We start from the raw sequence: 16907 nt of genomic DNA on the forward strand, positions 1-16907 counted from the left end.
ATGTAAATTGGAAACCTTTTTCATTTGAGTAAAATCTTCAGTTTGATATGGATTAAAACATATTTTATCTGATATATCTAATTGCTTTGTTTGAAAGATTGTGTTTCATCATGCGATAATTCTAAATCACTTATCATTTGCACCTTTCCTTTTTCAGAAACAAACACAGCTACAATGACCCTTTTCAGGACTGGTACCTATGGACCTGTAAGCATTCCTTGGCAAATAGGATATCGTTCTGGCCAGGAACCAGGGGATGGTGTTTTAGGAAGCATAACTCCTCAGACAGGGACCGTCACTATACCTCATGGTGTGGACACTAAAGATTTCAGTGTTACTGTAAGTCTATACCTCAAAACTGCATGGTTTGGTCACTTAAGATTCACTTTTTAATAAAATTCTTAGAAGAATTCTCAGACAGTTTTATTTTTCTTTCAAACAAGATGACTAAAGTTTGATATATTTTTCATTGCAATGAAGAAATTATGGTGTGTATATGTAAATGCTCTTTTGTTTCGACGTTGGAAAGTTCCGGGCGGAAAGAACTTACTAGCCGAAAAGTTCCGGAGGAACTTAATAACTAGTTACTTTGTTCTTTCTCTGGTTTAAAAGTTCCACCGGAACAAAGTGACTAGTTCAAAAGTTCCAACAGAACATATCAACTAGTTAGAAATTTCCTTTTTGCCAAATTAGTCAAAACCGGAACTAACAAACTAGCCCAAAAGTTCCAACGGAACTTATCAACCAGTCACAAAGTTCCATTTAGAGAATTGATGCAAAGTAAAAGTGTAACATATTATATTTGAACCTTTCAAAGGGGAACCAAGATACTGATTACAAAAGTCAAAAGGAACTTATCAACTAGTCACAAAGTTCCTCTTTGCAAATTAGTCAAAACCGGAACTAACAAACTAACCCAAAAGTTCCTCCTCATGTGGGTACTTTTAAAAATATCAATTTCAGATTAATGTATACCAATGAATTACAACTTATTCCGTTATGAAGGCAACATTCTGACCGAATTAACTAGTTGTTCTGTTCCGCCAGAACTATTCAACAAGATACATTGTTACGGGACTTTTTAACTAGCTATTTTTTTCCGGAACTTTTCGACTGCACTCAGAATAAAACAACTAGTTGGAAAATTCCATCGGAACGAAATAACTAGTTGAAAAGTTCCGCTGGAACAAAGTAACTGACGGAACATACCGGCTGTTACATATATATACCGGTAACTGCGAGTTTTGAAAAATGGACAAAAATGAGAGATTAATCATTTGGATTTCAGGAAAATATGCATACAGATCAGAACATCAGAATGCAAGTTTTTATTATTGTGATAATCATCCAATCATAGTATTTGCAATAATAAAAACCTTTCAATAATTTCTGAATTTACAAAACCGTGTTTGTCGAGCAAGATGTTATGAATTGAATGCTTAGCTAAAAAGATCTAGAATATCATTGTGATGGAAACTTCAGCAAAAATAGTATTTATTAATTTTTAGCTATTCTGTGAAATATTCTGATTTTCTTCTATTGATTGTTTTCAGGTGACAGCTTTACCAGGACGAGTAGAGTATTTTGTGATACATTTACCTCACATCCCATCTACCACAGTATCAGGAGGAACTCAACTGGACCCTACCAAAACCACTGTACAGATAGAACCATATGGTGTAGTCAGATTTGCAGATAATTCTACCAATCCTTTAGTTTCTGAACTAACAGAAAAGGTATATCTAAAAGTTTAAGAATGTACTTTGCCAGTCAGAAAAAAAAAACAAATATTTTTTGGATCAAGTAAAAGACAACCTACAAGTTCCATGCAAAATCATTTGTGCTTTTAGGGGCATTGTCACTTCGGTTCCCATGTTGAGCGAGTGGTTGGAAAACTATGATGCTATATGGCACAAATTATTTGGCAAATTGAATTATCATAATTGACAATCAACGCTGCTGTCATAAGGGAATTGTGATTAAGTACCTACAGAACAAACCATATATCTAGTTTATCCTGCATAATGACAATCACTAAAGACGCTTGATGAACTTTAATAGTACAGGGAAACAGGCGATCCCCTCTAGCTGGTAAATGATGTCATAAAGGCGTGCATAATTGACAAGTGTCATTTTTTTCTATTGAATGACACACTCGAAAGTGGTCTATTATGTTGCAATACTGTGGAATCATTCATTTTTGTGGGTACCAATTTTTTGGTGCCTTGAAACTTTTTAGATGTATGAAAAAATGTTAAATTTCATTGTTTTTATTTAATATTTTGAAGGCATATTTATTGGTACAAAGATTTTATGGTTCCCAAGGAAAAATTGAGATAACATACAGATCTCAAGGTGTTAGTGCTGACAGAGGCCTAGATTACATTACAACAGAGACCAATGCTATCATCATGGAACCAGGTGAAATATCAGCTCTCATAATGATACAGGTGGGTATCAGTTTCTCTGATAATATTATCCAGTTGTGTTGCAGTAACATGCAATGTATGTTAACATTACAGTACAAACTAATGCTGAATAATGGAGCTGAGACCCATAGAAGCTCTGATAATGAGTTGTATATCTTGACAATTTCTTTTCTTCTCCTTTTATCCAACTGCAAACAAATTCCAATATCCTTTGTCTTAATATTTTGAATCTATAAAGTCCTTTGTAATAGGTTACTATATGACAATTAAAGGGTAAATAACTCAGTATAACCAAACATGTAAATGATTGTTTTTACATGAATGCCAAATGTATTTTTATGCCCCACCTATGATCCACCTACGATAGTAGAGGGGCATTATGTTTTCTGGTCTGTGCGTCCGTTCGTCCGTCTGTCTATCTGTCTGTCTGTCTGTTCGTTCGTTCGTCTGTTCGTTCGTCCGTCTGTCCCGCTTCAGGTTAAAGTTTTTGGTCAAGGTAGTTTTTGATGAAGTTGAAGTCCAATCAACTTGAAACTTAGTACACATGTTCCTTATGATATGATCTTTCTAATTTTAAAGCCAAATTAAACTTTTGACCCCAATTTCACGGTCCACTGAACATAGAAAATGAAAGTGCATGTTTCAGGTTAAAGTTTTTGGTCAAGGTAGTTTTTGATGAAGCTGAAGTCCAATCAACTTGAAACTTAGTGCACATGTTCCCTGTGATATTGTCTTTCTAATTTTAATGCCTAATTATAATTTTTATCCAATTTCACGGTCTATTGAACATGGAAAATGATAGTGCGAGTGGGGCATTCGTGTACTTTGGACACATTCTTGTTTCAGTTTATTATTGTTTATAAGTGGTTTTTTTTTTTTTTTAGGTTTTACAAGATAACCATCCAGAGGAGGAAGAAAGTTTTCACATTAACCTGACCTATGTGGAAAAATATCCTACAGAACTAGTTCCAAGTAAATTAGTAATTAACAAAATATGTTCACATCACTACTACAAATCATACTGATAAGTAAATTAAATGAAATTAAATGAATTAGAATGTATCACTATCAAAAATACAAAAGTTGGGCTTAATTAGGGGGAAAAATGACTAAATTGTTATCGAAAACATTTGTATTTACAAATATCTGTTATTTTTACGAGTTATATGATTTTTCTTCACCGATTCTTTTATCCCTTGTTGACCTCTATATGATTTCTTGTTTTATAGTGTTGTTGTTAGGTTGATGTATCATTGATGTTTCTTTTAACTTTTTGTATATATTTTGTTATTCTTCACAGCATTTTAAATTTTGCTACAATTCTGATACATCATATTTTTTTTATAGAAATATCTCCTCGACTGAGCATATTACATGCCACATCATTAGTGATAATTGAAGAAAGTAATGATCCCTATGGTATACTGAGTATAGAACCACTCACTATATCTGTAGAGGAGACATATACACAGGTCACACTCAATATTCAGAGGACGGGTATGTCAGTTTTTATAACTAGGTTGCTACTCAGCAAAATAAGAAATAAAGTTACAATCCGGAATAATTATTTGAGTGTTTTTCTTCAAATTTAAAAAAAAAAAAGCCTTGAAGATATTGTTGTAGTATTTTGTACCACGAGTGCAGCAGGTCCAATTCAAAATCATAGACTTTAAAATAGATTTGACTGCTAACACTAGACAGTTCATGATGACAATAACCTGTCCAGGGAGGATAACTTATCTTTCTGTAAACTGTTACATGTGTGAGCTTTTGATTGACTAGAAATGTCAGTATAATAAAAAAAAAACAGAATATCTTTATATTATAGTTCTATGTAATTCTCAATGTTCTTGATTTATTTGACACAAGACAAAAATAAACCAAAAAGTCGATCAATCGAATTTTATCACTGTGAGACATGTACATGTATAATTCTTTGAAATTTGGATAAGGAGATGTGATTTCATTTTTGGTTGATAAAACTTCCTACATATCTTTATGACAAGTGATGTTTTATGTGGTCATTCCTTAGACTTTTTCCAACATTTTGTTTGTTACAAATGATGACCACTATAAATAAAGGCAACAGTAGTATACTGGTGTTCAAAAGTCATAAATTGACTGAGAAAAGAAAATTTGCCATGAACAAATAAATGACTTTTATTTCAAATGATACTATAAAAACATAATATTTGAATAGGTGGTGTATTTGGAACAATTAGTGTTGTGGTCAGATCTGTTGGTGGAGGTGAGGCATGGACTTCACAGATAGTGGCTCAATCATCTGACATAAACAATACCATAACACAAGCCCTTGGCAACAGGAACATTAACAACATAGCAACAGGTGGGCAGGATTATGAAGTCCTTGATACCAAGGTCACCTTCCAGCAGGGAGAAGTTAGTAAATCTGTGTCAGTGACAATACTAGCAGACAATACTGCAGAGCCTGATGAAACCATGATTATCTACCTTACACAGCCAACAGGGGGCGCTAGAATAGCATTGGGATCACCTGATGGTGGCAAGAAGGTAATATAAGATGCTTGTGTCTAGGTCAGATATGACCAGATGCTTCTAATTAACATCATGCAGTTATAAAACAAAAACATTGTTAGTTATGCATTTTTATGCCCCACCTACGATAGTAGAGGGGCATTATGTTTTCTGGTCTGTGGCTCCGTCCGTCCGTTCGTCCGTTCAGGTTAAAGTTTTTGGTCAAGGTAGTTTTTGATGAAGCTGAAGTCCAATCAACTTGAAACTTAGTACACTTGTTGCTTATGATATGATCTTTTTAATTTTAAAGCCAAATTAGACTTTTGACCCCAATTTCACGCTCCACTGAACATAGAAAATGAAAGTGGGAGTTTCAGGTTAAAGTTTTTGGTCAAGGTAGTTTTTGGAAAATGACGCAGTCATTGTTCCATAACTGCCGACCTGAACTTCATTACATTGCTCTGCCTACCGCGCTTGGTTTCGTATTTCCTATTTTCCAAACAAACTGGAATCTGCTTGTGTTATCATTATGCATCATTGTGTAGTATTAAACCAGCCAGGACCCAGTTTACACTGGTTTTGGCTTGTATTCCACTACACTCGAACAAAGTGTTGTAGTTTGACGGGAACCAGTTTTAGAATTTGTAAACTACAAAACGTAATCGGTTATTGTTCATTCCGTTTTGGTGTTTCATACCGACTTATATGGTTTGAATAAGCTTAAGACCATTCAAACATTAATGTGATAGGTATATTAAAGATTGTTTTACAAAAGGATTGAACTGTTTTACTTTCAAAGTCGTACTATAGGGATATCTGTCATGTACGGATTTCCACTCTCACCGGTTAATTTCTTCTTTTACACGTGCTTTGGAAACTTCCTGTTTAATCGCAAGTTTTAAAATTGTTTTTGAGTGAATTAAACTTATTTTAACAATCATGAAGCGTTCCAGAATCATTTTAAAGCAGTTTCTTCTTCTCTTTGATGATGGAAAATAGGTTTTCTCAAGAAAATACCGCAAACGATCGCAGAGGAATTGAAACGTACAAGTCAAGTCGGCACCTGGTTAAATTGGCATCTAGTCAAATCGGCACCTATTCGACGTCAATTCGGCATCCAATAATATTTGATATAATATTTTCTATTCAATTAATTAATTACTGTTACCAAGTACATAGTGAATATGTTGTTGTGTATTTTGGTAAACCACGAAACGAAAGTGAATATGTAGTGTATAAAGGTAAACATCGAAGCCCTTACCAAAGCTGTTGTTTTAACAATTAGACAATTTGTGTAATTGTAAAAACAAGTCAATTATTAAAATAAAATGGAAAACTATGAGTCCTTTTCAATAAATCAAACTTTCATGCCAAATAATTAGCAAATTTAAGGTGTTTGTTTTTCAGTAAAGTTTAAACAGCATTAAACCAACAATCCTGTAAAATGCTCAACTGGTTAAAATAATGCAGAAAAATACACAATGTCTCATGTATTAGTCCAAATAATTATGACGTCTGGCAAGGCTATTTTATTATTTTTCTGGGACGCCTTCCTACGACGTTCAGGTGCCAATTTAACTAGGTGCCAGTTTGACTAGAATTCTTTGACAAATGTTTGAAACTATCTGAGTTTCATTAGACCTTTGATAGCAGTAACAAAAAGATTATTTACTTAATATTTTGTGGGAGAAGGGGGTTCAGACTGTGTGGCATCAGGTCTGTTTGTGCCCAATACATTTTCGCCCCCTACACGTTCGCCCCCTACACGTTTGCACATTCACACTCTACTCATTCACGCCCAATTTTAATTCAAATTCAAGTTGAATAATTGGAAAATTATGGTTGTTGTTTTAAATTGCTTTGGTGTAAATACTGAATGTATTTATAGCTTGGTAGGAGTAAAACATTGAAGATTTTAAAGGAAAAAACACAAAAGATAATTGTTTTTAACAGCTTGGTCCCATTGATCTGAAACAACGAAACAATAAAACATAGAAACCAAAATATAGCAATCCACTAATATAACCAAAACATGATAAAATTTATTCAACACGCAGAAACAAACATAGTCAGAATCTCACTTTATTTTGAAACAAGTCAATGAAACAAGTTATAGCAATACACTAACCAAAACATGATTAAGAGTTATTCAACACAAAATAAAACGTTGACAAAATACCACTTTATTTAGAAAGGATTATTATTATTTTTAGCAATACCTTATCCAAAACATAATTAAGATTTATTCAACACAAAAAAAAAATTGCTGTCTCACTTTATTTTGAGACAATGACAACAATTATACTTATAAGAAAACACTTGCTTACATAGTTATTAAACACAAAACCAATTAAGATTGGGTGTGAACATGTAGGGTGTGAAAGTGAAAGGGGTGAAAATGAGTGGGCGCAAACGTGAATGGAAGCTAACGGACTCAGATTCAGACTATGTACCAGTGAGAAATATACAAGCCTTTCTACGGTATTTATTTGTACAATTCAGCTAGTCTTGACCTATTCATTTGTCTTAAAAAACCAGCCAGTTGTCACCTTCACTTCACACACACACACACATACGAATATCAATTATATGCTTACGATACATGTTGCATTGTTAAACTAATTACGGTATGTGAAAATCAAGACTTGCATAAAAGCTATCCCAATATTAGAGACAGTGGCGTCATTTTTCTTCAGAGCTTTCAGCTCTTTGATTGATGAAGCTGTTGTCCAATCAACTTGAAACTTAGTACACTTGTTGCTTATGATATGATCTTTCTAATTTTAAAGCCAAATTAGACTTTTGACCCCAATTTCACGGTCCACTGAACATAGAAAATGAAAGTGGGAGTTTCAGGTTAAAGTTTTTGGTCAAGGTAGTTTTTGATGAAGCTGAAGTCCAATCAACTTGAAACTTAGTACACTTGTTGCTTATGATATGATCTTTTTAATTTTAAAGCCAAATTAGACTTTTGACCCCAATTTCACGCTCCACTGAACATAGAAAATGAAAGTGGGAGTTTCAGGTTAAAGTTTTTGGTCAAGGTAGTTTTTGATGAAGCTGTTGTCCAATCAACTTGAAACTTAGTACACTTGTTGCTTATGATATGATCTTTCTAATTTTAAAGCCAAATTAGACTTTTGACCCCAATTTCACGGTCCACTGAACATAGAAAATGAAAGTGGGAGTTTCAGGTTAAAGTTTTTGGTCAAGGTAGTTTTTGATGAAGCTGAAGTCCAATCAACTTGAAACTTAGTACACTTGTTGCTTATGATATGATCTTTCTAATTTTAAGCCAAATTAAACTTTTGACCCCAATTTCACGGTCCACTGAACATAGAAAATGAAAGTGGGAGTTTCAGGTTAAAGTTTTTGGTCAAGGTAGTTTTTGATGAAGCTGAAGTCCAATCAACTTGAAACTTAGTAAACTTGTTGCTTATGATATGATCATTTTAATTTTAAAGCCAAATTAGACTTTTGACCCCAATTTCACGGTCCACTGAACATAGAAAATGAAAGTGGGAGTTTCAGGTTAAAGTTTTTGGTCAAGGTAGTTTTTGATAAAATTGAAGTCCAATCAACTTTAAACTTAGTACATATAGTATAATCTTTCTAATTTTAATGCAAAATTAGATTATTACCCAATTTCACGGTCCATGGAACATGGTAAAGGATAGTGCGAGTGGGGCATCCGTGTACTTTGGACACATTCTTGTTTATGAATATTTTATATCAAATATTTCACAAATGTTTATGAGACAGCAACCTAAAAGCAAAATATCTGAAGATAGCTTAAGGTCAACAATAGATAGGTCAAGAGTCTTTACAAATACAAATATGTCAACTTCAAAATTTTCCTGTGTCTATTTATGTGCATGAATATTAAAGGGATTATCAACACCAAATAGCTTTTTTTCATTATTATTGCAGAGTTTAATTTTGCTTTAAAAGAGTAATGTCCCTTTCTTATCTGAAAAATTATAATTGCATGATATGTGGAAGAACCCCTGACCTTTTAAAGACTCAATCTAGTTTAATTGTGTTATTAATTTTATATTTTCAGGGTTTTGCTATAATAACTATACTTCAGAATGACTTGTCCAATGGAATAATTGGATTTTCTGAAAGCTCTAAATCTGTAATAGTGAATGAAGACACATCACCAACATTTAGTCTTCAGCTGTCACGAATAAATGCCTACTTTGGAGAAGTTGAGGTACAATATAACAACAAGTACTAAAAGATTTTATTACAAATCATTGTAATATTTTTTTCTATCCATTTTTAACAGTAGTCTATTTTTATTTTAAACAATATTTATTCAGATAAATCTTAATAAAACCATATGATACAATAAATGTTAAGGATTCAGAAACAAGCAAATTTGATATTACAAATTTGTCTCCTTTTACACAAAAGATACACTATTTTTGGTTTGGCATCACTTGATATCAAAAGTCTCTGTAGATTGAATATGAGAAGCTTTTGATATAAAGATAATTCTCCTGATTGGAATTTCAAAACTGCTTTTACTGTGTCTCACATTTATGATATTTCTGTTATATTAATTCTGACTGCGAAAGATCAATACCATACATAGAACAAAAGGAATGGCCTTATACAGTGATACTAGTGTAATTTATTGTTATTTTCTATTCTTTTCAAATTATTTTCAAGGCAGATATTATTTCTATTAAATGGTTTTGTAAATCTTCAGACAAATCATAACATATCTCTTATCACATTGGTTGTGCTATTGACCAGGTATCATGGAAAGCCAAAGCATCACTTACCAGTACAGAGACTGAAGATGCTGTGTTAGGGAACCAGTTAATGCAGACAGCAGGGACAGCTGTATGTCCAGCACAGGAATCATCATGTACATTTGAAGTATCATTGAAGGATGACCAGGTAAGGACACATTAAGTTATAAAAGTCATCAGTATACCAGGCTATAATCAGGGGCGGAACCAGGAATTAAGGTTGGGTGGTGGTGCAAACTGAAATTTTGGTACAGGGCAGGGAGGCAAAATTATTGAAATATTCTTTATTAAGCTGAGAACAACCCATGCTTTGCAGGGTTGCACACCCTGAATCAGCCCTTATAAATATGTATGCAAGATACATGTTTCATCTACCAAAGACAAGTCAGTGACACTCAAATCATAGATGTTAAAAGACCAAACCAAGTACAAAGTTAAAGAGCATTGACAACCCAAAATTCCTAAAAATGTTTTGCCCTATTATTACAATTATTACCATAATAATTTTAAATGTGATCTGTCACCGGGCATAACAGATCTAGAGTTTGTTAAATTAGTTGTTCTTGTCATTAAAGCTGAATTATAGTTCTGTAATATTAACTGTCTTTTTAGAACTAATTAAGTTTGATCTCAAATGACAGACAGTATTGTGGATTTTTATATGAGTTATAAATAATTGGTGTTTGTTACAGGAACCAGAAGAGGAATTGAAGTTTATCATACAACTTACCAGTGCTGGAAAGGATGCTGAACTGGATTATAAAAGTATTACAGCTAACATAACAGTCCTAAGTAGTGACTATGTTCGAGGTTTACTACAGTTTACTGAGGACTCTAGGTAAGTCCTATAGCAACATAAGGTTCTAGTGCTGGTCAATACAAGTATAACTGCTGATAAAAACAGACCTTAGTCCCAATGGCATTCAATGCATTCTGCTAAAAGCTATAAATGGAGACAAGCTATATTCCCAGACAAAATGATGAAAGTTTACATGATAAATTTGTAAACCTTTTTTGATTGTAATGAAACTTGCACAGAAGTTGGGCCTCATATTAAAGGTTTATATGTAACTAAAAATTCTGTAAATTTAAGTGATGAATGGAGTTACTTTTTACAATCAACATTACCATTTTACAAAGACAAAGGCAATTATAGATGGTGCACAGACTTCTATTGAACCCTTTGCATTTTTATGCCCCGCCTTAAGAGGCATTTAATTTTTCATGCATCTGTTCGTTCATTCATTGGTTAGTCTGTCCATCCATCCATCCGTCTGTTCCTCAGTCTCTCCTGTTTCACATTAAATTTTGGTCAATGTAGTTTTTGATGAAGTTGATGTCCAATCAACTCAAAACTATGTACACATTTTCCCTATGATAAAATTATTCTAATTTAAATGCCAAATTGTAACTTTGACCTCAATTTCATTATCCACTGAACATAGAAAATGATAGTGTGAGTGGGGCATCCATTTACTATGGACACATTCTTGTTATTTTATATTTTGATCTTTAATTCACAAAGTCATAAGATGATACTTTTTTTCAGATTTAAAGTAATACATAAAAATGAAGCAACAGTGACATTAAATGTTGAAAGGGTTAAAGGTCGTAACTATGACGTAGATGTCAGTTTTCAAACAGAACAGGTAACCAGTCAGATAACAATACAAGAGATAGACGTATACCCAGCATTGGAGAATTATGCCTTCAACTTAAAGACTGGAGTCTTAACATTTCTGAAAAACACACAGGTAATGTTTGAATCAAAATGAATGCATATTGATAAAAATTAGGGATGCAATTGCTTTTTTAAGCCATTTAATAAGTTAAAATTTATCCTCTAATTTTTTGAATTATTAGGTAAAATGATAAATTATAAACTTTTGCCGATGTTTTTTTTTCTATTAAGACAATCATTCATTTCTTAAGGACACTTCATGTAATTTACAGTGTATTTCAAAACAATGTTGTATGAATTTTTTTTTTATTTATTCACAGGAAATCAAACATTTAGATGTGATATTAACGCCACAGAAAGCCAGTGAGGGTAATCCATATCCTAAACTCTTCAAAGTTTTATTGAAAAATCCAAACAATGGTGCGAGGTAAGGACATGTTAACTATGAAGATATAATAAGAATATGTTATATTTGCCTATGAGACAACTATCCACCAGAAACCAAACAACAATTGTAAACAACTACTACTGGTATTAGACACTATACACCATTCAAAATACGGGAAATCTATAACAAATAAGTCAAGATGTAAAGGGCACTGGCACAAAAAAATGAGAAACAATTCAAAACAATAGAACCTAGCTGGTATTATCATCCTCATGGTATTAAGGGGAGACAATGCAATATCGTGGGAGATGACTGTTAACATAAAGTTAAACATGCAATTAGGGTTAATGGGAGTAACAAATAGTAATTTGGACAGGTGTTATTAAATAAAGCATGAACATTTTAATCATAAAGACTTTTATATTATAATTCTCAAGGTATTAAGCAGAGTTTCAGGGAAGATAACATTAACTTTAAACATGAAAATGAATGTTCATGTACCACTTTTCCTAGTCTTGTTTGTCAATAATTAGTTTGATTTTATTTACTTAAAGTTTTGATTTTAGAAATTTATTTTACATTACTAGTGTTCATCCAGATACATCATTCTCTAAAGCTAGCATTCTAATTGTTGAGGAATCTAATATAGAGATCTGGAAATCTGTGATCAACCAAGGATCAGTAAAGAATAATACTGATATACTCAAGTAGGTATTACTTTCTCAATGTTTGCATAAATGATTGACTTTTTTAGCGCAGTTCAATATAATTTGCAACAGTAAATGAAAGCTATTGAGGGGGTCTCATTGGGGAGTTCTGATCCCGGATCCCGCTTACTGTTTTGTCAGATTCCTGTATCCCGCTTACACTATGTAAGTAAGCATTTTTCATTTTTTTGTAATTTCCTGTGTCCCGCTAGACTTCATTTCCTGTTTTCGTGGCACAATAATTTGACTTTCATGTGTCACGCTTACAATAAATCGGCAATCCCGCCTCACACTTAGACCCCAATGAGACCCACTATTGAGAGCTGAATTATAAACATATAAAAGTAAAATAATACAAAAGGCATATATTGGTGGCTTTAGGCTGTTTTCTGCTCTTTGGTCAGATTGTTGTCTCTTTGACACATCAATTCCCAATTTCCATTCTCTATTTTATACTTATATAACATATTTGTATGTAGAGCATGCAATAAATGAAAAAGCAGAATAGAATATTTACAATTGCCTACACTGCAATGCTTTGGAAGGCACCTGTGAAAGAGTCACACAACTACCTTGAAAAAATTAATACAAACTGCAGAGCAACATCAATAATAATAAACATACAACATTATATACAAAATCAGAAAGAACGTTTTCAGAGGGCAATGTTTACAACATATAGAATGAGCATTATACAATTTAGCATATCGGGTAACATAAATCAATGCTTAAAACTGAACACATTGTACCAAATAAAAAACAATGAAAATAATTCTGAAGGGAGATTGAAATGAATTAATAAACAGATTCATCTTATTTTTAATATATTTCAGAACTCTAGTGAAACTAGATCTTATAGTAAAGGATGATCTTGATAACACAGAACTGACATTGGTTGAAAAAATTCTGGAAAATATTTTAGATGAGGGACAAATAAGAGAGTGAGTAGATTTTAAGATTTGATAATTTTTAGTGTTATTAGGATTGGAAGTTAGAGAATGTGCTATTCAGTTCCGAATAGAAGATTGAAGCTTAAGAAATTTATCACTTCCTGAGATGAGTTATATGTAATTAAATTATATAATTGTAGTGTATTTTTAGGAGTTCAATAAGAATAGACCTCTTAATATTCTGTGTTTATATTTTTCCAGATTGCCTGAAGAGATTTTAAATGGATTACTAAATATTTTATGTGGAATGTTAAAACCTAGCAGACGAGATGCTACTAAAGGGAGATCATCACTTGGATTGTTAATGGAAAAGTTGGCATATAGTAAACTTACAAGAAAGCCTTGTTCTACCCCAGAATATCCTACTATGTAAGTCAGGTGACCAATAAGTTATTTTAAGGTGAAGTAGTTTGAAAAAAGGGGATATAGATTCTGAATCGTTTTCATTATGAAAAATAAAGAAAACTGCAAGCTTTTTGATAAGGAGAGGTATGCTATACATGAATGAGACAGTACCCCAATGACAAGAAAGCACAATTGAAGACATCTAGATGTCAACACATGGGTCATTTTCACACCTTGGGTGAATTAGTGACAAAGTGATTAGTTTAATGCCATCTCATCATAACTCCCTATGGATCCATAGAGGGTAAGTAAATTTCACATGAGTGTCATGAAGTCACCTCGACTATTATTGTTACTGTATTTCATTGTATATTTTTATACAAAACTTGATAGGAAAAGTCCAGTGTGTTATTTTGTTATATGGTTTTTCGCTATGTTTTTTTTATTAATTTAAGAATAACAAAATCTAATATCCCTTTATATACAATGTTTTTTAGGTCAACACTACAGTATTGTTTGTATGCAAAAATCTCGGCAGCAAGATGGCCAATGGAGAAAATACTAAACTTTAAGTACCAAGCACAGTAAGTAGGTTATAAGATAGTCAGAATGTTTTCAAAGTATCATGATTTCTTACAATAGCAACAAACACAAATATAATCCTTTAAATAAGTTTCTTTCCTTGAAAAGTTTTATAATAATATGGTCAAGTTTTGACCTGTGACCTATAAATTGTTTAAAACCTTATTGTAAAGATTTACTTTAATTTGCTGCTCAAATTGTTTTTGACCACAAGACCAGGTGATCTGATGCGATTGAAAAAGGGACCTTTTTTCCTAAGGATGTTACCTGACTGGTGCCCCATAATGTGAATCAAGCAATTTTCTTTTTCCTTGTATGAATGGATTTCACAGTATTCTGCATATTGCAGACTTTACAAACCTCACAAAAATCATTGTATTGATTTTAAGATTTAAGAAAAATAAAACCTATATTTACTGTTGTAATTTTCAGACGAGACGATTCCTTTACGATACCAGACGAAATAGATGATCATCCAGCCAATCAAGTAGACACTGTAAGTGTACATTTGTTGATAGAGATTCATGGTAGAAATACTTTACGTCCTTTATCATTTGATCTATATCCCTCTTGCAATACATTGTACAGAACGATTACACAATAATACTGTAAATTCAAAAATTATTGCATTGTTTTTATTATTGCGAAAAATGTGACGGTTATAAATAATTGCAATAATTTAAACTTGCATTTTGAAATTTTTGTATGAATTATAATATAAGGTGGTACCCAACACTTTCACTAAAATTAAATTTGCTCGTTTAATTTTCATAAAATTTTGACAAAGTATTTACTTTGACCCTTTGACAAAAATATAAAAAAATTCAAAAAATTTGAACCAACCATTTTATCAGAAAAATTACACTGGTTATATAGCAGTTTGACAGACACTTATTTTGATAATTGAAAAGCTTAATATTCCCTAAACAACACAACGTAATTAAAACGTTTAGCTGATTTTACAGAGTTATCTCCCTGTAGTGTTAGGTACCACCTTAAACAGGATTTTTCTCAATATTGCAATAATTAACATCAGATTTTAGTCTAAAATGACAAAATCGCAATAATGAATGCATGCAATAATTTCTGAATTTACAGTAATCCGTATGGACCATGATTTAGATAAATACTTGGGTCTTGTTTTGAGTAAACTCAGATAAACAAACTGTGTATTCTTATTTTCTTGATTTTTTATGTCAGATTGGTATTATCCATTGATTATTGGTTCTGGAATCTAAGACTATACACAATTATCAATGTACATATATATTCCATTGTAAAAATATGAAATGTATTTTCAGTGTGTAGATTTCCATATGATAGAGTACAGTAGTGAGCTATGGTTTATGACGAGTGATCAGCCACAGTTACTGAGTAATAAGGTGAGTTATTATAAATGATTAAGGGAGAAACATTTGTCCCATTTAACATTAAAATGTATCAACATAAAAAAATTACAACATCACTGCAATTCCAGAAAAAAGTAAATTTGTATTTTATTTTCTTTGGGGGTAATCTTTGTATTACTGTAGTTTGCATTTGTACTACATGTTTTATCAAGCATCTTATTATTTTAAATAATCTCTAAAATACCAGTTTAAACAATCTTCACCAATCATCACCTCGAGAAATGTCCACTAAAAATCTTTAAAAGCTTGTATGAAAAAAAAAATTAAAATTAACGCCCCATTTATAGGCTTTATGTTTTCTGGTCAGTGAGTCTGTTCGTTCGTCTGTTCATCCCTTTGTCCATCCGTCTGCCCTGCTTCAGGTTGAAGTTTTTGGTCAAGGTAGTTTTTGAAGAAGTTGAAGTCCAATCAACTTGAAACTTAGTACACATGTTACCTATGATATGATCTTTTTAATTTTAAGGCCAAATTATAGATTTTAATCCATTTTCAGGTCCCACTGAAAATAGAAAATGATAGTGTAGATGGGGCATCTGTGTACTATGGACATATTCTTGTTTATTTTTTCAGATAATTAATTTTGGTATAAAAGGCAGACCATCTGCATACACTAACAAGCCAGCAGTATATCAGATACATACACCAGACAGTAGGATTGCTACAAACCAGGCAGAGTAAGTGTTACATGACTTAACATAGTTTACTTGTATATATACTTGCTGCATTTTTTTTTTGTGCTTGTCCTTAGTAAGGAGCCTCTGGCCTTTGTTAGTCTTGTGTGTTTTTTAATTTTAATTCATTTATGTTTTGGAGTTTAGTATGACGTCCATTTTCACTGAACTAGGACATAATTTTATTTAGGGGCCAGCTGATGCCCACCTCTGGTTGTGCATTGAAGACCCATTGGTGGCCTTCTGCTGTTATCTGCTCTTTGGTTGGGTTGTTGTCGCTATGACATGTTCCCCATATCCATTCTCAAATTTATGGCAATAATGTCAAAATAAACAATTTTTACATAAAAAGAAAATTAGAATGCACTTATACATACACCTTCATTATTTTGTTTTACTTGTCTATGTTTGTTGTTTTGTAGCTATAAAGCTACAGGTTCATTAAATATCCAGAACTTCAATATTTTATTTTACTTGTCTTTGTTT

At 32.4% G+C, this 16907-nt stretch overlaps 1 protein-coding gene across 1 annotated transcript in view; it reads left to right on the top strand.

The window, feature by feature from the left end:
- LOC143071269 (adhesion G-protein coupled receptor V1-like) overlaps positions 1 to 16907 on the top strand; it is a 127832-nt gene that overhangs the window by 103903 nt on the left and 7022 nt on the right. Inside the window, exons 79-96 of the mRNA XM_076245475.1 lie at positions 158 to 339; positions 1554 to 1736; positions 2289 to 2450; positions 3314 to 3401; positions 3777 to 3926; positions 4630 to 4961; positions 8989 to 9141; positions 9690 to 9836; positions 10381 to 10526; positions 11238 to 11442; positions 11690 to 11796; positions 12345 to 12464; positions 13298 to 13405; positions 13616 to 13783; positions 14257 to 14343; positions 14774 to 14837; positions 15643 to 15723; positions 16321 to 16424. Coding sequence (XP_076101590.1) covers positions 158 to 339; positions 1554 to 1736; positions 2289 to 2450; positions 3314 to 3401; positions 3777 to 3926; positions 4630 to 4961; positions 8989 to 9141; positions 9690 to 9836; positions 10381 to 10526; positions 11238 to 11442; positions 11690 to 11796; positions 12345 to 12464; positions 13298 to 13405; positions 13616 to 13783; positions 14257 to 14343; positions 14774 to 14837; positions 15643 to 15723; positions 16321 to 16424 — 2587 coding nt within the window. The remainder of the gene's footprint in view (positions 1 to 157; positions 340 to 1553; positions 1737 to 2288; positions 2451 to 3313; positions 3402 to 3776; positions 3927 to 4629; positions 4962 to 8988; positions 9142 to 9689; positions 9837 to 10380; positions 10527 to 11237; positions 11443 to 11689; positions 11797 to 12344; positions 12465 to 13297; positions 13406 to 13615; positions 13784 to 14256; positions 14344 to 14773; positions 14838 to 15642; positions 15724 to 16320; positions 16425 to 16907) is intronic.

This window comes from Mytilus galloprovincialis, chromosome 4 (genome assembly GCF_965363235.1).
Source record: "Mytilus galloprovincialis chromosome 4, xbMytGall1.hap1.1, whole genome shotgun sequence".
NCBI classification, from domain to species: Eukaryota; Metazoa; Mollusca; class Bivalvia; order Mytilida; family Mytilidae; genus Mytilus; species Mytilus galloprovincialis.